At 55.4% G+C, this 18,857-nt stretch overlaps 4 protein-coding genes across 4 annotated transcripts; 1 reads left to right on the top strand and 3 right to left on the bottom strand.

Moving 5' to 3' along the window:
- Positions 1-35: 35 nt before the first annotated feature.
- On the bottom strand, positions 36-2,758 carry ASPZODRAFT_95058 (hypothetical protein; the record flags this gene model as incomplete). The annotated part of the gene is made up of 6 exons (XM_022730493.1): positions 2,561-2,758; positions 2,383-2,497; positions 2,262-2,325; positions 1,549-2,198; positions 1,214-1,491; positions 36-1,157 (listed from the first exon to the last, which is right to left on the bottom strand). The coding sequence occupies exons 1-6, from the start codon at positions 2,591-2,593 to the stop codon at positions 36-38; spliced, it is 2,262 nt and encodes a 753-aa protein (XP_022582484.1). The 5' UTR covers positions 2,594-2,758.
- A 274-nt stretch (positions 2,759-3,032) lies between these two features.
- Positions 3,033-8,732, bottom strand: ASPZODRAFT_151387 (hypothetical protein; the record flags this gene model as incomplete). The annotated part of the gene is made up of 2 exons (XM_022725732.1): positions 3,033-3,370; positions 3,416-8,732. 2 exons carry the CDS (start codon positions 8,730-8,732, stop codon positions 3,033-3,035), a joined length of 5,655 nt encoding a protein of 1,884 aa, XP_022582485.1.
- A 1,868-nt stretch (positions 8,733-10,600) lies between these two features.
- On the bottom strand, positions 10,601-11,202 carry ASPZODRAFT_131604 (hypothetical protein). The gene is made up of 2 exons (XM_022722798.1): positions 10,723-11,202; positions 10,601-10,670 (listed from the first exon to the last, which is right to left on the bottom strand). Exon 1 carries the CDS (start codon positions 11,190-11,192, stop codon positions 10,902-10,904), a length of 291 nt encoding a protein of 96 aa, XP_022582486.1. The 5' UTR covers positions 11,193-11,202; the 3' UTR covers positions 10,601-10,670; positions 10,723-10,901.
- A 1,175-nt stretch (positions 11,203-12,377) lies between these two features.
- Positions 12,378-15,460, top strand: ASPZODRAFT_1823122 (hypothetical protein). Its single transcript, XM_022727183.1, has 4 exons — positions 12,378-13,154; positions 13,256-13,367; positions 13,442-14,205; positions 14,348-15,460. Exons 1-4 carry the CDS (start codon positions 12,751-12,753, stop codon positions 15,441-15,443), a joined length of 2,376 nt encoding a protein of 791 aa, XP_022582487.1. The 5' UTR covers positions 12,378-12,750; the 3' UTR covers positions 15,444-15,460.
- Positions 15,461-18,857: the final 3,397 nt, after the last annotated feature.

Raw genomic sequence — 18,857 nt, forward strand, 5'->3', positions numbered from 1 at the left:
AAGCAGATATATGATTAGAGTTATAGCAGTAGTCGCTATGCAGACTTGATCCGCACCACCTTGTACCCCTCAGCACTATCTTGAGAGACAGTGACAGTCTTGAGCACGTCGTGGGTCTTGGAAGGGTCAACGATATCGACGACAACATCCGCAGTCAGCTCGCCGTTGACCAGGAACTGGAGGCCGGTGAGGGCATCACCCTCCGGGACGGCGAGGGAAGGGTTGAGAGGGGTGACGGAACCAGGACGGACGAGAATGGGCAGGGTATCGAAGTCGTGGGTCTCCGTGTACCAGGTGCCCGACTCGTAGGTTTTGGAATGGTCGAACCAGGAGACCCATTTACCCTGGGTGTCTTGCGGGGTGCGCGGGACGTAGAAGGTGACGCTGCCGTCCTCTGAAAACACCGGGGCGACCAGCAAGTTAGTGCCGAGCAAATACTGGGTGTCAAGGGTATAAGTGTTTAGATCGGCTGGGAACTCGAGGAAAAGGGGCCGCATGATGGGCAGGCCGGAACGATGGCCTGCCAGAGCTTCTTGGAGGAGGTACGGGGTGAGCAGGATCTTGCGTTTGATGCAGTCGCGCAGGACGGCCGAGCAGTCCTCGCCGTAGATCCAGGGGACGCGAAAGGAAGACGAGCCGTGCAGGCGGGAGTGCGACGACAGCAGGCCGAACTGAACCCACCGCTTGTACAGGGCTGGCGGCGGGGTTCCCTCGAACCCGCCTATATCTGATGCCCAGAAGATGTAGCCCGAGAGCATGAGGCTGAGGCCGCCGCGCAGCGACTCCGCCATGGCCTCGAAGGTGCTCTCGCAGTCGCCGCCCCAGTGGACGGGGAAGGCCTGGCCGCCGGGCGCCGAGGAGCGCGCAAACAGGAGGCTCTGCGAGCGGCCGTGGACGGATATCATCGTCTCGTACACCACCCGGTTGTAGAGTAGAGCGTAGTAGTTGTGCATGCGGGCTGGGTCGGATCCGTCGTGGTAGACCACGTTGCGGAAGGGGATCCGCTCGGCAAAGTCCGTCTTGAACGTGTCGACTCCCATCTCCATCAGTCGCCGCAGGTAGCCTGCGTACCAGTCGCATGCGGCCGGGTTGGTAAAGTCCACTATCGCCATCCCGGCTTGCCACATGTCCCATTGCCAGACGGAGCCGTCGGTGCGCTGGAGGTTAGCATGGAGAAGATATATGCAGAGGATATAGATATGCAAAGACATACCTTGATAAAGTAGCCGTTCTGCTTGCCCTGGTCAAATAGAGGAGACGCCTGGCCGACGTACGGATTGATCCAGACGCTGATGTGAAGGCCTCGCTCTCTCAACCGCTTCAGGTACCCGTCGGCATCCGGGAACATGTCCGTGTCGAACTCAAAGTCGCACCACTGGTAGGATTTCATCCAGAAGCAGTCAAAGTGGAACACGCCCAGGGGGATGTCCCGCTCGCGGAAGCCATCCAGGAAGCCGGTGACGGTTTGTTCGTCGTAGTTTGTCGTGAAGCCTGTTGTTGGTTAGTAGAGAGAACGAAACATGCAGTCACTCATGTCCAGAAACATACTCGTCGTCAACCACAGGTTGTAGCTCCAGGCTGGAACCAAGCTTGGCCGCCCCGTCAAGGCAGTGTACCGGTTGAGGATCTCCTTGGGTGTCGGCCCGTAGACGATGAGATACTCGAGCTCCTCGGCCGGCACGGAGATGTTGACGCGGGTGGTCCGTTCGGACTGCAGCTCGAGGCTGACCTTTCCCGGCGTGTTGACGAAAACACCGTACCCCCTGGAGCTGATGTAGAAGGGGATGTTCTTGTACGCCTGCTCGGACGACGTGCCGCCGTCCTCGTTCCAGATATCGACGGTCTGCCCGTTCTTCACCAGGGGCCCGAACCGTTCGCCCAGCCCGTACAGCTTCTCGCCCACGCCCAGATCGAGCTCGGCAAGCATGTACCCCTGCCGCTCAAAGTACAGGCCGTCTGCTAGCCGCGACTTCTCGGTGCGCTCGTCGCCCACGTACCCGATCGACCGGAACGAGTGGCCGGTCAGCTTGCCCTTGTCGCCTGCGAAGACAAACCCCAGCTCGTTCGCCGCCGTGTTGACCGTGAGTTCCAGCGGGCCACTGGTATACCGCAGGCTCTTGTTGGGGGTGTGATCGATCTTGCTGTGGCCGGACGACCAGTTGAGTTTGTAATGGGGGCCCTTGTCGAGCTGTCCTGCCCTTGTTCAGTCAGTGTTGTCGTCTTAATCTAAAAAGAATATTCCATATAGTAGGCAAACCTACCAATGCACCAGTTTCACACCGATGATACCCTCCAATGGAGACGTCACTTTTGCACTCACAGTAGCTAACAGATCAGTTAGTATACTGTAATCCAGAAGACTGAATCCAGCCGAAGACCTACGTGAGTTCAATGTGTCGCCCCGGTGTCTCTGGAACTTGTTCAACAGCAGATCGACGGTCTCTTCCTTGACGCTCAGCCGCTCGACGTTACTCATCCAGTCGATCTGGACGCCTTGCTGATCATCCATAAGCCAATCCTGCCTCTCTATTTCACCCAGCTTCTTCGATACTCTACTTACCTCAAGGTGCCACATGCCATTTGTGAACTTCATTGTGACTTGAGCTGGCAGCTACCAATTCGTGACAATGTAATGATATAAGAAGAAAACACAGAAGAGGAAGAGGAGGAGGAGGAGGAGGAGGAGGAGGACATGCAGAGGACATGGCACCTTTAGAACTTCCCTCACGGGCCGATTTGCCAAAATCCCATCGCGTATCGAGCGGGGGTTCATTCATTGCGGGGAGGACATTGAACAGCTTGCCAGAGGGAATATGGATAAAGTGGCCGGGCCGATGGATGTGATGCCTTTTGCCTGAATGGTTGGGTTTTGGCTGAATTAATTACCCGATGGTCAGCATAAATGAATATACACTGGATTATACAGGAGGATCCCAAGAATGCCATGTTATTAATGGTACAAAAGTTCATTCATTCATAATATCCAAGAATAAGAGTACACTTCTTTTTTCTCGCTTTTTTTTTAATGCTAATCAGAGTAAAGGTCGTAAGCTGCCACTCCTCGGACTGTCCTTGTGGCTGACGCTGTCGGTACGGGTGCGCGCCCGCGCGTCCCACGGCGTCCCGTCCTGGGAGATGAGGCGTGAGCTGAGCGCCGGCGGCGGCGAGATGTGGTGGCCGACCAGGCTGGCGGGCAGCTCGAGCGAGGGGATGGAGGCCTCCATCAGCGAGGCTGTGGCTGGGCCGACCCTGGTGGACGCCGGGCGCACATGCGACTCGCTGTAGAACTGCTCCAGACGGGCGGCGTCGCTGCAGAAGTCGAGCAGCTGGTGCAGGATGTATTCCGGGGCACGGTACAGGCTCGGGGCATCTGGGGTGCCGGCGTGCAGATGCGGAGGGCCACCGCCGCCGCCGCCGCCGCCGCTGCTGACATGGGCGGAGAAAGGGCTCGCGGCGTCTCCTCGTTCTGGGACGGGCCGGAGGGCGGGCGAGAGACGTGGCGAGGGACCGCCAGCGAGGGGATCGTAGGTTGCGGCGCGCGGGCGATGTACCTCGGTGCGGTCTATCTTGGCGGCGTCGCGGCTGGCGGTGGTGCTGCCGCGGGTGCTCAGCAGCCGGTTAGCCAGCAGCAGGAAGTCACCGTCGTCGGTGATCTGGACGAGCAGGGTGCCGGACCGGTGGATGTACTGCGGGTACCGATACTCGGGCTTGCCCCAGGAATATGACACCTCCACGTCAGGCGGGTAGGCCGAGTCGGCTTCGAAGTCGAGCACAAACTCAAACTTGCGGAGCAGGGCTTTCTGGAAGTAGAGGTTGTCCGGTGAGCCGGGTTGGAGAGAGTGTAAAGACACCGACGACGACGAAGAGGAGGAGGTGACGTTCATCACCGTCGGCACGGGGGCCTTGGGCGGAGGGATCTTGAGCTGGATACGGAACGGCTGGCGGAACCGGGGGGCCCGTTCGATGGCGCAGACCTCGCTGATGGGCACCTGGACGAGCTTGAGGCCAAAGCGCTCGGCTGTCGAGCCCCACGAGAGCACCGTGTCCTCGATCAGCTTCGGAGTCGTGTTCATCCAGCCCAACTCGATGTGGAAGCAGTTCTCTGGGTTGTGCAGGCGGTCGTAGTGCAGATCCACGACCTCCGGCCGGTTGGATCGCTTGCGTGGATCGACGTCGTACTTCATCGTCTTGGAGAGTGTGATGGCAACCTTGTTCTTGGTTTTGGAGGGCGTGCCAAACCCCGGGGTTACGTGCGGCTGCTCGGTGCTGTCTGAGCGAGCATGGCTGGAGGAAGAAGGGGCCGCGGCGGCAGGCGAGTCGCGAGGGCGTTCCCCCGCGGGTGTCGAAGGAACCGACTTGTCGCTGCGTTTGGGGGGGAACCAACCTGTACGAGACTCGGGGCGGAAGTGCCGGTACTCGCTCGCGATCTGGTAGAAGTAGTTGCCATCGCGGAAGTTGTGGCGTTTCTCGACGTGCTCGAACAGGCCGTGTCGGAACAGCTCGTTGCCAAACTCCACGGCCTCCTCGCGAGTATCGATGTCCCGGAAATTCTGCACCAGCCAGGTGGTGAGCTCGTTTCCGATGAAGCAGTTGTAATGGAGGCGCCAGTGCCATCGGCGGTCCATCAGCCGCACACCCTTCTCCCCCTGCATGATCTGGGCGAGCGACGACAGGCTGATGTTGGACCGGTCCAGCAGTTCCGACTCGGGCAGCAGCTGGGCGGGCGGGTTGTCGAGTCGCGGGTCTGTGAGAAGGATCCGGTCCAGCTCTGCCGCCACTATCTCGGACGGATTGCGCGTCTGGTAGATGATGTCCAGCGGGTTGAGGCCTCTCTTCTTGTTCGAACCGGTCTCGAACCGCTTTTCTTCCGGGGCGACGTACTTGTATCGTTGCCACATATGCGTCAGTTGGCTGATCCCCAACAGATGGATTTCCTCCTCGTTATCCTCGCCGAGCGACTGGTTGAACGACTGCAGGTGGCGGCGGGTGTTGGCATGCAGCGGCAGCGGAATCAACACGTACCGAGCGCGCCAGAACTGAAGCTGCTGCGAGGGATTCATGAGGTAGTCCCGATGGCCGGCGGTATAGTTGTCGGCGTAGTTCCAGTTGTATTCTTCGACCGTCGATTCCATGCGGATATCCTTGACCTCGTACTTGGGGCTGAGAATCGTGCGAATGGCGGGCGAGTAGAGCGTGAAGTTGTTCTTCCTCTCCCCGATCAACGAGGTCGAGGCCCGATGCGTGTAGCGGGTGACTTCGATCTCCCCTCCGTCGACACACACGAGCCGGTGGATGGCGTTTCCCTTGGACAAGAAGACAGTCGTCCCGTCTCGGTCCAGGCCGCGGTCGTCAAACACATTCACCGTTTCCAGCGTGTATTGGCCCGTGACATCCGCCAGGTTTCCCCCGACCACGAGCTGGAAGCCATGGGACAGGCGAAGAGAGATCATCTCGCGCAGGAGCGCATCGCGCGTCTTGGGGGCCTCGATGCCTTCGGAATCCTCGTTCGGAAACACCCGGTAGGGAGTTTGGAGATAGTCACACGTGAGCTCCGTCGCAGTCGGGAACTCCTCGGTCGTGATCGGCAGCACTGCAGGAGATTTCAGACTCTTCCATTTGACCAGTGCAACATGCGGCGGCCGCGGGTATGCATGCTGCCAGCGCCCAAACCAGCTGGCGTCCCGGAAGACCTTCTTGTGGGTACTGCAGGGGTCGATGGAACGAACCCACGGACTCAGCGACTTGCTGGCCAGGCTCCTTTCCCGGAACCCAGCGTTGACCGGCACGTCGAATTTGAGGCTCTGTTGCCGAGGTCGATGGTCCGTCAGATGGTCGGCTCGGAATGGGACGTCGATTCCAGGCGGGGTGGAGAAGGATTCGCGGATGACTGAATTGTGAGACTGCTCGGAGTCATCCTGGGATGGCTTCTTCACTGGAACCTTGATTGATATTGGCCGCGATGGCGTGATGGCAGTGTCTTTGGCCAGCTTCTGAGGCGTTCCCGGACGGGGCGACGACACCTCTATGACCGTTGAAGTCGACGCAGTATCCGAGGGGCTGAGCGACTCGACGCTCCTGTTGTCCGAGAGGGTACGCGCCGGTGACTTGAGTTTCGTGGGCAGAACCTGTGCGTGCTCCACGTTGACCTCCGTACTGGCTTGCGCTCGCGGAGGAGTAGCGCTGAGACCCCGAAGAGCGAAGCTGATGGTACGGGAGATCCTCGAACCGCGTGGCGCCGGAGTCGTCTTGAGGGCGGGCTTCTTGGGTGAGGGGGGTGTAGGAGTAGCAGTAGTAGTAGTGGTAGTAGTAGGAGTAGTGGTAGTAACAGTAGTAGATACAGGACTCTTCGGAAAAGACAATTCCAAGTCCACTCTGCCGCGAGCAGCAGCCTGCGCTCGCTCGTTCAGATGGTCTTCATGTTCCCGTAGTTTCGATATCGCCCGTGCAGAGACCCGCTCATGCACCGCTGAGACGACGACCTCCGGTTCGCTCGGTCGTTTTGATTTAGAAGATTTTTTCGTAGCGCGGCGTTTGGGAAACGGGTGGAAGACTGCTTCGTCATACTGGTCCATCCAGGTGAGCATGGACTTTTGGGATTTCTTGGAGCCAGGAAGGAACATCTCTTTCGAGCTGGCCATGTTCTGAAGGAAAGGCTCCGGGCGTAGACTATCGCTCAGCTGGGCCCTAAAAGAGGAGGAGCTGTGTCTATAGGGAGACTTGGCGGAGCTGAAGCTGGTTGCATTTAACATCAGCGCAGAGCCGGGCGTTCGGCTCGGCCCTTGGCCTTCGGAGAGGTACGGAATGGAGATGTTGGACTGCTCGCTCTCCATCACACCCATCATCTGAATCTCGTACATTCGCACCCTCGGCTTGAAAAGCTTTGACTGTTTGGTGATGGTGAATGGAATGGGTGCGTTGGGGTCCTTTTTTTGCAGCCTCCTGGCTTCTCGGTACGTCTCTGGGTTCCAGAACGAGATATCCAGCCAGTGGGGGATGCCATAGCTCCAATCCTTTGGCTTTGTGCTGTGCATTTCTCGGGGTAGCGGGTGAGCCAAAGGATCATAGGATCCTGGGGAGAGATGGGATGATCGGCTGAGGAAGCTGGGACTTGCATGGCGAAGGTCTGGCGAGAGCTCCGCACTATGAATGCCACTAAACGAGGGTTTGGGCGGCTGGGGTGGGCCTGGTTCCCGGTATTTGAAGAGTGGAACGGAGTGCAAGGGCATCGGGCTGAGACAGACTAGATCGATGGCGATCCCACGGTTTGTGAGAGCCTCGGTGGTGGACGCGAGAGAATCGTAGGAGACTTCAAAGACACCGCTGCCAGGCGTGATGACGATGATGGAGGTACCGGTGTGTATCATGTCCCGGTCGAGATGGTCAAAGGCAAGGTGAGCCGAGGCAAGATGGATCGCCTCGAGGATATTGCCGCGCAGAGCGGTGCTTGGCCGTCCGGCAATCGACGCCGAGGAAGTCTGGGCGTCGCTGTCGTCGACTTTATGGAGCGAGACGTCTCTCAAGAAGGTCCGGAAGTCCCGTTTTAATTCGTCCAAGATGGTTGTCCAGTGACCGCTGGCCATATCGTTGACCACGACGCGATAGAAGTCCCTCGTGGGGACATGATTCGGGGTGGATATGCTCTTGATACTCCCTACGCTGAGGGTCGACAGACCGGCTCCCGCCGAGGCATCGTACTCGACCCTCGTGAAGAGGACTATGGTAACGAGATGCTTGGCGTCAATATTTACCCATCGTTTGAAGAGCTCCGGGAGGAAGCCATTGATGACGCGGCTGAACAGGATGTCACCCGTGCCCTCGGAGTCGAAATCCCACATCTCCCTGGACATCTGGATGAAGAGGACGTATTTGGCCGACTCGCTGCGGAAAACCGGGATGGTATGCGGCGAGAAGTAGCCCGAGAGCACCTTCTTCCCACGGATGAAAATGGCCTTGACAGTGGCGCGGATGGTGCCCATGAACAGGATCTTCTGACCCTTGTACACGACTTTGTTGACCAGGTCTGACATGACGAGCCGCCACATGTCAGAGCGGACCAGGAACTGGTCCCGGAAGGAGAGTTCCACATGGGAGGCGGCGCACTGGGCGCGCTCGACGATGGACAGCAGCACGGGGGTCCTGTTCTTGAAGCCAAAGATATTGGCAATGCTGCTGGTGACCGAGATCTCCAGTTTGGGATGCCTGGCGAGGATCTCCGGTGGCAGCGGCTTGACGACAAACAGACACCGGTTCTGCAACGGGGTCGTGAACTTGGAGGAGGCTGCCGCGGCGGCCGCGGCGGGCCCCGTCCGCGTCGAAGACCGCTCGACATGGCTTTCACGCGCCGAGCGCACGCCATGGTCAGGCTTCATTATCGCCGACGGCGAGAGGTGCGCGGCGGCGGCACCGGTGGCCGTCTCGCCAGGCCCGCGATTGGGCAGGATCTCCACGACATCGCCGACGCGGACGTCGGTGTCGGTAAAGGCGGCCGGGTTGAAGAGGACCTCGTCGCGGGCGAAGGACTCGTCGTGCACCCACAGCGTACACGGCCTGCGGTTGAAGCCCGCCAGGGAGATGCGAAAGGGGCGCGGGGGCCCCCCGTCGGCGATCGGTTCGGGCATCTCGCTCGTCTCGCGATGGGAGGTACCAAGCGATCGGGCGGTTGAGAGCGAGTCGAGGCTCGCCGCACTCACCTGCCGCAGGTGGGAGCGCTTCATCGGGCCCCTGGGAGCCATCGGGAAGCAGGTTCTCCGGGCCCCTGAATCAGATTCCTCGCATGGCGACGAGACGAAGCGTTGGCGATGCGTCGGCGGACGTTGAAGCGGTATGGCAGAACGTCACGGGACCTTTGTAAACGGAAGGCGGTAAAGATGATTATATAATGCACCGAGCTAACTGGAAAGAAGCTAGTCTCATCACATGATTTCTCCTTCCGAGGCCCAACGGCCAACTGGCGAACAGCAAGCAGGGGAACATTGGAAACTACTCGTGGTATCTGTCTCTGGTCGATGAAGTATCTCCTCTTAAAATATAAACGGACACAAAGCCAAGAACTGGGCCATGGAGGATGGTATTGCAATGCCGAGTTTAGAGCCAGAGGAGCAGGAGACCGCCATCTCCTCTCCTAGTCTACACAGATCGACAAGGGACAGAGACACGAAGCAGGCGTATATAAAATCCAGCATTGAGCCAAGGGTATTGTAGCGTACGAGCGATGGTTGGGCCGGTCGAGGGTTTCTAGCGACCTCCGTATTCGACCTGCTGTCACTTACCACGACAAATGCGTGTTGGGAAACGTCTTTAATCCTCCTCCTCACTGCGCGAGTGTAGTGGTTGCCGTGATGAGTCTCGACTCTCCAGTGTAGCGAGCGACATAAGCCTCTCTCTTTCCTGCGTGGTTTCTCCGCGGGGACCCCAACATGTTTTTGTCTCCTCTCGCCGAGGCGATTTCGCAGTCAGCCGTCCTCAATGAAGAAAGCCATATCTATCGCCGGCGGCATCGTACTGTCTGTCAATTGGAATTTCCGAGACCGACTGCGAGATCGATCCTGGTCACGAAACCGCCGTTGTTGCCTTTCCGTTCCAACCCGGTGTATTGTCCCTCCTCGCTCAGCTATCTCACTCGGTACTGCAACCACTCTGTCTCGGGGGAAGAAGTAGTCATCTTCATGCGGTTGGGAACAAACCCGTTCTGAGGACGACGATAGCCTCGAGATGGAAAAGCCGAGAGCGAGTGATGGGGCACAGCCCAGACCGACGTGAGCAGCCAACCAATTCGTTAATTAGCAACTAGTTAATATTAGTTGCCCCAGCTCTTGACTCGGGAATTCCGCGGTGCTCGCAGGACCCTTTGTCGGAAGCCTCGACGGGCAGAAAAGCACAACAAACACGGTCAAACCAACCCGCCTTGGAAAACAACCCAGCAGGAAAACCGTGTGAGATTCGCTCCCTCCCCCCTACCGCCGTGGACAAACACTCGCTGTCAGGGGGGAAAAACGGTTGCCCCGAAGCGTGTCTGGCCCATCCGATTGGCAGGAATCCATTTCCGTACGCCCCATTCCCACTGGAGCCAGAATCAGCCACCGAGGCCGATCAGGGAGTAGGTAGAAGAGCAATAACAAAGCAACAACAGCAACAGCAGCAACAGCAGCAACAGCAGCAACAGCAGCAACCACGACACCAGGAACAGCATCAGTCAGGCCTTCGGGTGAGCTCTGGCACTCTGGCTCCGGCTGCCTCTTTTCGTCGCGGCTAAACGGATTAATCCAGCAGGAAACACCAGTCCCGGGGGACACAAGGTAGGCCTCCCGACACCAAAGAGGACCAGAGCCGACTCTTCCAGTCCCACCACTAAAATAATTGGCTCTGCCGGGCGGTCGCCCACACAGCACGTGCCTTCCGTGCCTTCCTCTTTCTAGGCACCACTTTCAGCCTCCAGAGCTCTCTCTATTCCGCTCGACGTCTTGCTGTCTGCATTCGTTCTCTGTTCCCTGCCAGGCTGAGGGGACCCTGGGGTACTCGCAACAGCTGTCTCTTGAGTAGCAGGGGAGAGAGACTCTGGGCTGTTGCTCGATGACGACAAAACAAGACGGCGAAACCGAGGGAGGGAGGAGGGGAGGGGAGGGGAGGGGAACGACCAGAGCATCCAAAGAAATCCCAGGTGAGGGACCGAGGTGAGTGGTGCTTTGCAGGCTCGTTGCTTCCATATGTTCTTACTCTCGATAGATAATATACCACTCCACAGGCCGCGGACAGACAACCTGCCAGTCGATCGAGTCATATACTTCTGCGTCGGAGAGAGGGAGGCGGTATGGTATCTTCATGACACTGTACACGACGGGGATTGATACAACCGCTACATGTGTGTGCGTATAAGCCTTGCCATCATATCAGCAAGGGTTCTTTCAAAACACGAGGTATTTTTTGCTGGTAGGATAGGGCTTGGTGAGTCTTCGTCTTGCCACGACCGATCGCTCAGGCAAACAAGTTTCGTCTCTGAGCGTCGTGGATGCTGATTCGTGCTGTCTTGGGCAACTGATATCCGCATCCACCCCCGCCGCCACATTCAAATCATTGTACATGACTATCTCGCGGGTAGAATCCTGCTCATGTTGTCCTGAGATGCTGCGCCTTCCCATAAGAAGAAGACACAAGACCGTCAACTTGTCTTCGAGTTGCCATGCTTCTTTTAGCATTGCTTGCCTGCTCCAAGACTTTCCCCACCAAAAATCTTCGATCTTGCCAGTCTAGTGAGGGTTCTGGGCTCTCTTTGAAGTGATCCATCGCGCCCGCTGCGGTTCGGTTGGGATCATGACGTGCGTGGTCGGCAAACGATATCTGGTGTACAGACCCAGAGACCGGTGCCTCAGCACCGTTCCATCTCCCTTCTGTCACACGCCAGTCATCCTTCATATGGAGGGAGAGAGCAGATGAGCAGCGTCGATGCGAATGGTACCGTTTAACGAGAGCTCCCGCGGAATTTCATCCCATTTATTTCCAGGGGCATCGGCGGTGAGGTTCACGTTCACGAGGGAGATGGTTTCAAGCGGCAAGCTGCTATCTCGAGACAAAGGAGGAATCTGCTCGGCATCTGTCAGCTGAGATTAGCATCAGCTGGCTCCCCAACAAGGTAGGTCGCCCTGCTCATTAGCCCGTCCCTGATAGCCCACGGATTCACCCTTGTGTCCTCAGCAGGTCGTCCACCAAGACCCTGACGATCCGAGGTTTGCTGTTTTCAGGGCAAACGGTACCCGGTTGGACGCTTCACTGTTGAAACGCGTGGTGACGCTGTCTGATACCTGCCATCGCCCGGCTTTCTCCCTCGATGGAAACTCCTAGAGGTCTGTGAGTGCAGCCCGTTGGCCCGGGTGGCTATTTTGCTCTCCAAAATACCGGCGAGACTCTTCTTCCTGTCCTGACAAACGAAGACCATAACCTCCCCCCCCCCGGCCCCCCTATGATAGTGTGGGCAAATGTATTGCCTTCCTTTCCTTCCAACACAAGACATCGAGAAACCGGGAGCTGGAAACTTTGGCGATTCGCTCTCCTTCACCCATCCATAGCTTGACAGTCGAGCTTATCAGACACCTCCGATGCTGCCTCGCGCTTCTGCGGGTCCTCGCAGAGCCAGGCTGGCTCAGGCTCCCTTGGACTGCTCGGCCTTGAGGTGGTCTGGCATGCATCACAGTATGCGGCCTAGCCCACGCCTTCGGACGAGCCACCACAGGAAAGAGGGGGAGGGGAGGGGATTATTACCTATCCAAAAATAAGACGAGAGAAAACACAAACGGTTAAAAGGACCGATAATAATTTTTCCCCTCGAAGCTTGACGACTCCGTCATTCATCTTACTATTCTTGCCCTTTTGACCGTGCTGGGTCCGTGCCGTTAACTCGCCTCGACGTGGCAAAAGAGAAAAAAAACACATTACGGCAGGAACCGTCAGCCTACTACCGCACTGTGATCTCTTCCTTCTCAAAGGACCTGGAATCGGCTCCAGACTCCCTCTGACTTCCCGAAGAGCTGACAAAGGGCCACCCATGCCCTGCTAGTTTTTTTTGTTTCAAAATAAATAGCAGGTTCTCGGGCCTGCCTCGGTCATGATCTAGGCAGACTCGTGCCTTTGTGCGTGTGTATTGCGTGTACCAACAAGCAATACCTTTTCCCCCCTTGGGTCGTGCCCACTACCGCCATCTACCAAGGGACCAAGAGCCGCGGTGGTAGGCGGAATTCCCTTTTTTGTCTTGGAAAAGCAATGGATGGTCCGAACCGCCCGTATCCTCCACGTGCTGGGAATGTTTCCTCGGACTATCCAGAAGACGACCTTCTGGGAGCCCGGGAATGGGTCTCATCTGACTACCCACGCGCTTCTTTCAGCCGGGAGCCTGCTCTTGACTCTGTTTCAACTGCTGAAGACCCCGCCGCCGCCGCCGCATCCTCTCATATCACTACCGCAGAGCGCTCGCAGAACTTCAAAGTGGCCATCCCCCGAACCAGCAACCCAACCAACTGGACCAGCAGCGGGCGTGTCAGTCGGGCTTGTGAAAACTGCCGTGACCAGAAGGCAAAATGCTCCGGTCACCGACCGACATGCCAACGGTGCCAGGAGGCTGGTATTCGCTGCTCCTATGGCGATCGCAAACGGGAGAGGACAGCCAAGTACGCAGGAATCCCCTTTTCGTCTTCGTTTGTTTTTTTTTTCTCTTTTTCTTTTTTATCCTTCTTGCTAGAACACCATTGCTCACTGTTGATACATCTAGGAAGCTCAATGATTTGGGAAAACAAGTCCTCACCTATGAGGCTCTCCTCCGAAGCCTCTACCCAAAACTGGACGCTCAGTCGGCCCAGTTTGTGGACAAAGTCATTTCCAAAGTGAGCGCGCGCCCTCAACAGCATCTCTCGTGTCTTATGTTTGCTAAAGAGCCCTTCTTTTCTTTTTCTTGCAGAACAGGCAGAAAAACGACCAGTCCTCCCAGCCTGGAGACACAGCAGCATCAGCATCCGCGTCCGCTTCCACCGTCCCAGATTTCGAGGCGATCAACCCGAGGCAAAGCCCCGACCCTACCGACACTCAGATGGCCTTCCCCCTGGGCACTATCGACTACACTGAAGAAGATTTCAACCGTGACGAGCGCGTCCAGGCTATGGGGTTCGTGGGCGAGCACTCGGAAATGGCCTGGATCTATCGGTTGAAACGCGAACTCGAACAGGACTCGTCGTCGACTGCTGCGAATCTCGCCCCGAGTCCGTCCTGGGAGAACTGGGACCGCCTCTCCGTCTCCTCTGTGAGCTACTTCTTGGATGATACTGAGTTTCCCTTGGTCGACACGGCCGATCCGACGGACCGGCCATCCCAGGCCATCGCCGATCAGCTTGTGGACTGCTACTTCCAGCATGTACATGCCACCTTCCCCATCATCGGCAAGGTCCTTTTCATGGGTCAGTATAGATCCTTCTACTCGAATCCCTTTCTCCGTCCCGGCAAACGGTGGCTAGCCGTCCTGAATCTAGTGTTTGCGATCGCTGCGCGGTACTTTCACCTGGTTCAGGAACACCTAGACGAAGACCTTGAAGACCACATGTTGTATTTTTCTCGAGCGTGGAATCTTAGCACGAGCGAGATTACCCTTCTAGACCACCCGAATCTACAACAAGTCCAAGTCGAAGGACTCACCTCCTTCTATCTGCTGACCACCGGTCAGATCAATCGGTAAGTCGACCTGAACACCCCCCCCCCCTTTTTTTTTTTTCTTCTTCTTCTTCTTCTTTTTACTTGTTTAAACCTTTAGCCCTCTGTCAGCCCCTCTTTCAAATAACTCTTTCTCTAATGCTGTGTGTTCCGATTATCCTAGGGCCTGGCGATTCTGTGGTCTTTCCTCGCGGTCGGCGGTCGCCCTGGGGTTGAACCTACGGAGTGAAAGCAATGCCATCATCCATGTCTCGAAAGAAACCAGATACCGCGTCTGGTGGTCCTTGTATGCGCTAGACACGATGCTTTGCATCATGACCGGCCGTCCAACGAACACCGGCGGCGATTTCTGTACCACACCCCTTCCCGTCCCTTTTGTCGAGGAAGACTTCTGGGATGAGCGGGTGGCACAGCTGATTACAGACTACGAAGCTAGAAACTCATTGCATGTTTCATCGTTTCCTAAGATCTCAAGTGTTACAGAGTCGACTGTCTTCAACCCTCCATCGAGCTCGATGGTGAGTTTGGGGGGAAGCGGCAAAGGGAAGCAGAGGGAGCAGGTTGCGTCGAAGGTCGCCGAACATCTTGCTCCCAACCCCTCGCTCTATTTTCTCCTCCTGATCGATCTGACGCACGTCACCCGCGAGGCCATCAACATGCTCTACGCGCCCGGTGCCGCTCCACGACAGCTGACGGACATCGAGGCCATCATTGCGAACCTCGATAGGAACGCGGATGCCTGGTTCGCATATTTGCCCGCCAGCTTCCGATTCACTGAGGCACCAGAGCTCCAACAGTTTCCCCGACTGGCCCTCGACCTGGCCTTCCGCTTCTACAGCACTAAGATTCTTCTTTCACAGCCTTGCCTGCGCCTGGTGACCCGCCAAACCACGGGAGCCAGCACCCCAAGCGAGTTCTGTAGCCAGATCGCCACGCAGTGTGTGGATTCGGCTTGCCGTATGCTCGATTTGCTCCCGGAACAACCCGACGCGAGCTGGCTCTATCGCCACGGCCCCTGGTGGTCCGTCCCGCACTACCTTACGCAGTCTGCCAGCATTCTCCTAGGCCAGATGTTTTCGCGTACGCAAGCCAATGTGGACAAGCCAGATAAGGTGCTCGAGGCATTTTCCAAGGCCATCAAATGGCTTCGGGAGATGTCCGCCCGTGACCCATGCTCCCATCGAGCATGTACTGTGTGCATCGAGATTTTTACCAACTACGCTTCGCGGTTTGGGGTCACAGCCGAAGGCATAGCATGAATGAAGTACCGCCCCGGCACTCTCCACCCTGGGTCAATCCCACGGCCTCCGCTCCTCCCTCCTCCTTGCTATCAACCAGGAGCAGTAAATGAGGACTTTGCATTGACCGTATAGATTTATGGTCGTTTGCCTTTCTTTCTTTCTTTTTTGTTTTTTTTTTTTTCCTTGTTTTTTTTTGTTTATTTTTCGAATTCCCTTGTTATCCCCCCCCCTCCTCCCTCTCCCTCGGTTACTTAAGCGCAGCAACGCTTCTAGCATACCTGATACCCCTCCATTTTTACAGAGCAGATGACTTGAAATTTTGGCGAATGCATACATATATACATACCTTGGATTGATCATCATTCTCGTCGGCACTCTTCAGTGCAGAATAACGATATCTACGTCTCGGGGGAGGGGGGGTTTCCTTCTCTTTTTTTTCCTCCTTCTTCTTCCGAAGTGCAATTTTCTGTCATTCATATCTTACCCCCCTCCTCCTTCTCCCCCTCTCCCTCTCCCCTTTTCCCTTGCTCAAAACAAGAACAAAAAAAAAATAAGATTTGAACAGAGAAGCCTGCAGACTCTCCACCTGGAAATCTGCATGTTTACCCATCTGGATGGGTAAATAACTAACTTCCTATCTGCCTTAGGTAGGTACTTCGGTAACCTGACAACCAAAACCCACTTGGCCGTGGTGTGTCATGATTTGCCAGATGTCACTTATCGAACTTGAGGAACGGAGTCCACAGGTAACTAACTAATTAGCAGCTGCCTAAGTACCAGGCTAGCATTGCCTGGCGTGTTCCCTGGTTCCATGGTTTACTCCGTACAGGAGCTTAACAGAGCTCCGTCCGACTCCGTGACGGACCTTTAAACCGACCTTGGTAACTATGAACGATGGAAACTAGTCTCGAAATTAGTTACCTAACTAGTTCATTATTGGCATGAACATGTCAATAATAGCCCCAAATACGGGGCTCGTAACCCGTCCTCCCACTGGACGCTGGTACGCATTGACGCATTGACGCTGTCAATCGCTGCGGCATTACATCACGATCGAATCAAGGCGGCCCATACTGTTCTCCCATTGCCGACCATTTGGCCCATTGAGGCTCTAAAATAATCATCGGCATGACCGTTGAACCGACCCGTCATATCAATTTCGGGCCAACAGTGGACGTTTTGTCAGATCTTGAGGATATTTATCAACCATAGAAAGAGGCTTTCACCTCGTCTGGGAATATGAAACCTCAGACAAGTCTGAGACAGGCAATCTGGCGTACTCCGTATATTTTTTTTTGTGGCGTCTTATCATCTCGGCCGCTTTCCGCCTCTCTCTCTTCCTCTCTCTTTCCTCCCCGGCTCCACTCCACTCCCTCTTCAACTATGTAGGTGCTTTACGGTAGTCAGCTTCCTTTGATTGTCTCTTGGGCTTGCGTTCCAGAACAGTCTTCATGGTCTTTCCTTGCTTCCATCCTTGCTGTCGAATTCTGCCTGTATTTTCTTTTTTTTTCTTTTCTTTTTTTTTTTCTTTGGCTGCTGCCCTCCGTCTCTGGTCCGTCCCCAAGACAGACGGGGAAAAAAAGAAAAGAAAAGAAAAAGAAAATAGAGGCAGAATTCGAGAGGGTAAGAAATGGGAGGAAAAAATCACAAGATGATCGGTTGATGGTGAGTCTTTGTCATGACTGCAACCGTCGTTGAGCTCTGCCCATGATCTATTCTAACATTGGGTATCACCAGATCATGCAGTCTTCGAGCAGCCTTGTTTCATCAAAAGAGGTTCAAAAAGGGACCACTGATTCAACCAGATGATCAGCTTCGTCTCCGATGACAGATACCTTGCAGTTAGAAGACGCTATCGACAAGAAATGCTCTGGGAACTTGGGCCCCACACACTTGTTCGGCAGATGGTTATGGTTTAAGATGACACAGTTAAGCTGATATTGAAGACAGGCCAAGCGACAACTGACTAGATTTGACTCCTCGAGCCTCCTTCCTCCGTTGATAACCAGTCCGTGAGCGATCCTCATGTTCACTCCAGTGCACTTCAGCCCAGGAGAGAGAGGTTGAGAGTATTGGAGTCTAAAATTGCCTCATCCTCGGTATCGTGCGACGATGTATTCTTGACTTGGGCAACTAACTAGTGACTCCTAACTACCTACCTACCTAGTTTAGTATCGATCGGCTCTCATGTGTATCCAATTAACAATCAAATGAGTTGATACGTCTCTTGAGGTGACTACGAAGTACAATAAGTACTATCCTTCATTTGGAAGATTGTCAAACAAGGAGGGACTTTTCTCTCCTTTAGCAGCACTTCCAATCTCCTCCATCATTCCATCTATTGACTAGGTATTATTATCATCGTGGTCCAGGCTACAGAAACAGGGTCTGGCGTAGTAGCCCTTACCCTAAGCCCTGACCTACTAAGCAACGGACACCACCGGACAGTGATAATGCCACATGGCAATCCGATTACAGAGTTCTCACTCGGTACGCTATACCCACTGGTTACAGGATAAATTTGACTAGTTGATCGTTGAGCATTTAGTTAATTGGTTAGTCTAGTTACTCTGTAAGTACCGACTGCAGTGGGTCGAAAGGGGCTCAGTAGTATGTGATAGAGGGTCCTAGGCTGGGGCTGCAATAGTATACTCCGTATACATGGGTCACTATGGAGTCCTCCGTACAGAGTTGAGTAACTAATTAGACCGGTCCCTAAAACTAACTACTAGTTACCTAACCTAAGCTTGTCAATCAAATATGGCGCTTTACTGTATCGGGGTCGGGATCTGCTGTCGGGACCCATTCCTTATTGCGGGTATTCCGATTATGGGTACGGAGTATATGGAGTACCAATGTCAGTGGAGAGTAGAGCACGTGTATTTACCATTTGGGCAAATACGACGGACCACGGAGTACCGGTGCCTCCGAAGGTACCTGCCCATCATACTATGGAGTACGGAGTACCCTGCTCGGGCCCCGGTATGCCGTACCTTCCTGAAACAGACTAACACTAACCTGCCCAGGTCACAGGTCACGTTTTCCTCAAGGCTCAAACGTGACCTGGGCAGGTGACTTTGGCGCTTAGCCAGTAGTAGTAATAACTAGTACACGGGCAACTGCCCAAAGGCAACAATCAGACTACAGAGTACCTGACGTCTTCCAACCTCACGACCTTTTTGTCTCTCACACAGTCTGGTTTGTTTCGCCCCCCCCCCCCTCTTTTACCTCACCTGGTAACCTCGGTTGTCACCATGGTTCGGCCAATCCCACCGAAGGCGGCGTCGGCGCTGGCGAAATCCTGCCGAGCTACAACGCTTGACAACGTTTACAACGGTTGACAACGCTCGAGTGATCGAACAGGAGGAGAAGAGAAGAGAATGGTGATAAGAGGCAGAGAAAGAAGAAGAAGAAAAAGGTATCATCCTCGCC

The sequence above is a fragment of the Penicilliopsis zonata genome (assembly GCF_001890105.1).
Source record: "Penicilliopsis zonata CBS 506.65 unplaced genomic scaffold ASPZOscaffold_5, whole genome shotgun sequence".
Classification (NCBI taxonomy): Eukaryota; Fungi; Ascomycota; class Eurotiomycetes; order Eurotiales; family Aspergillaceae; genus Penicilliopsis; species Penicilliopsis zonata.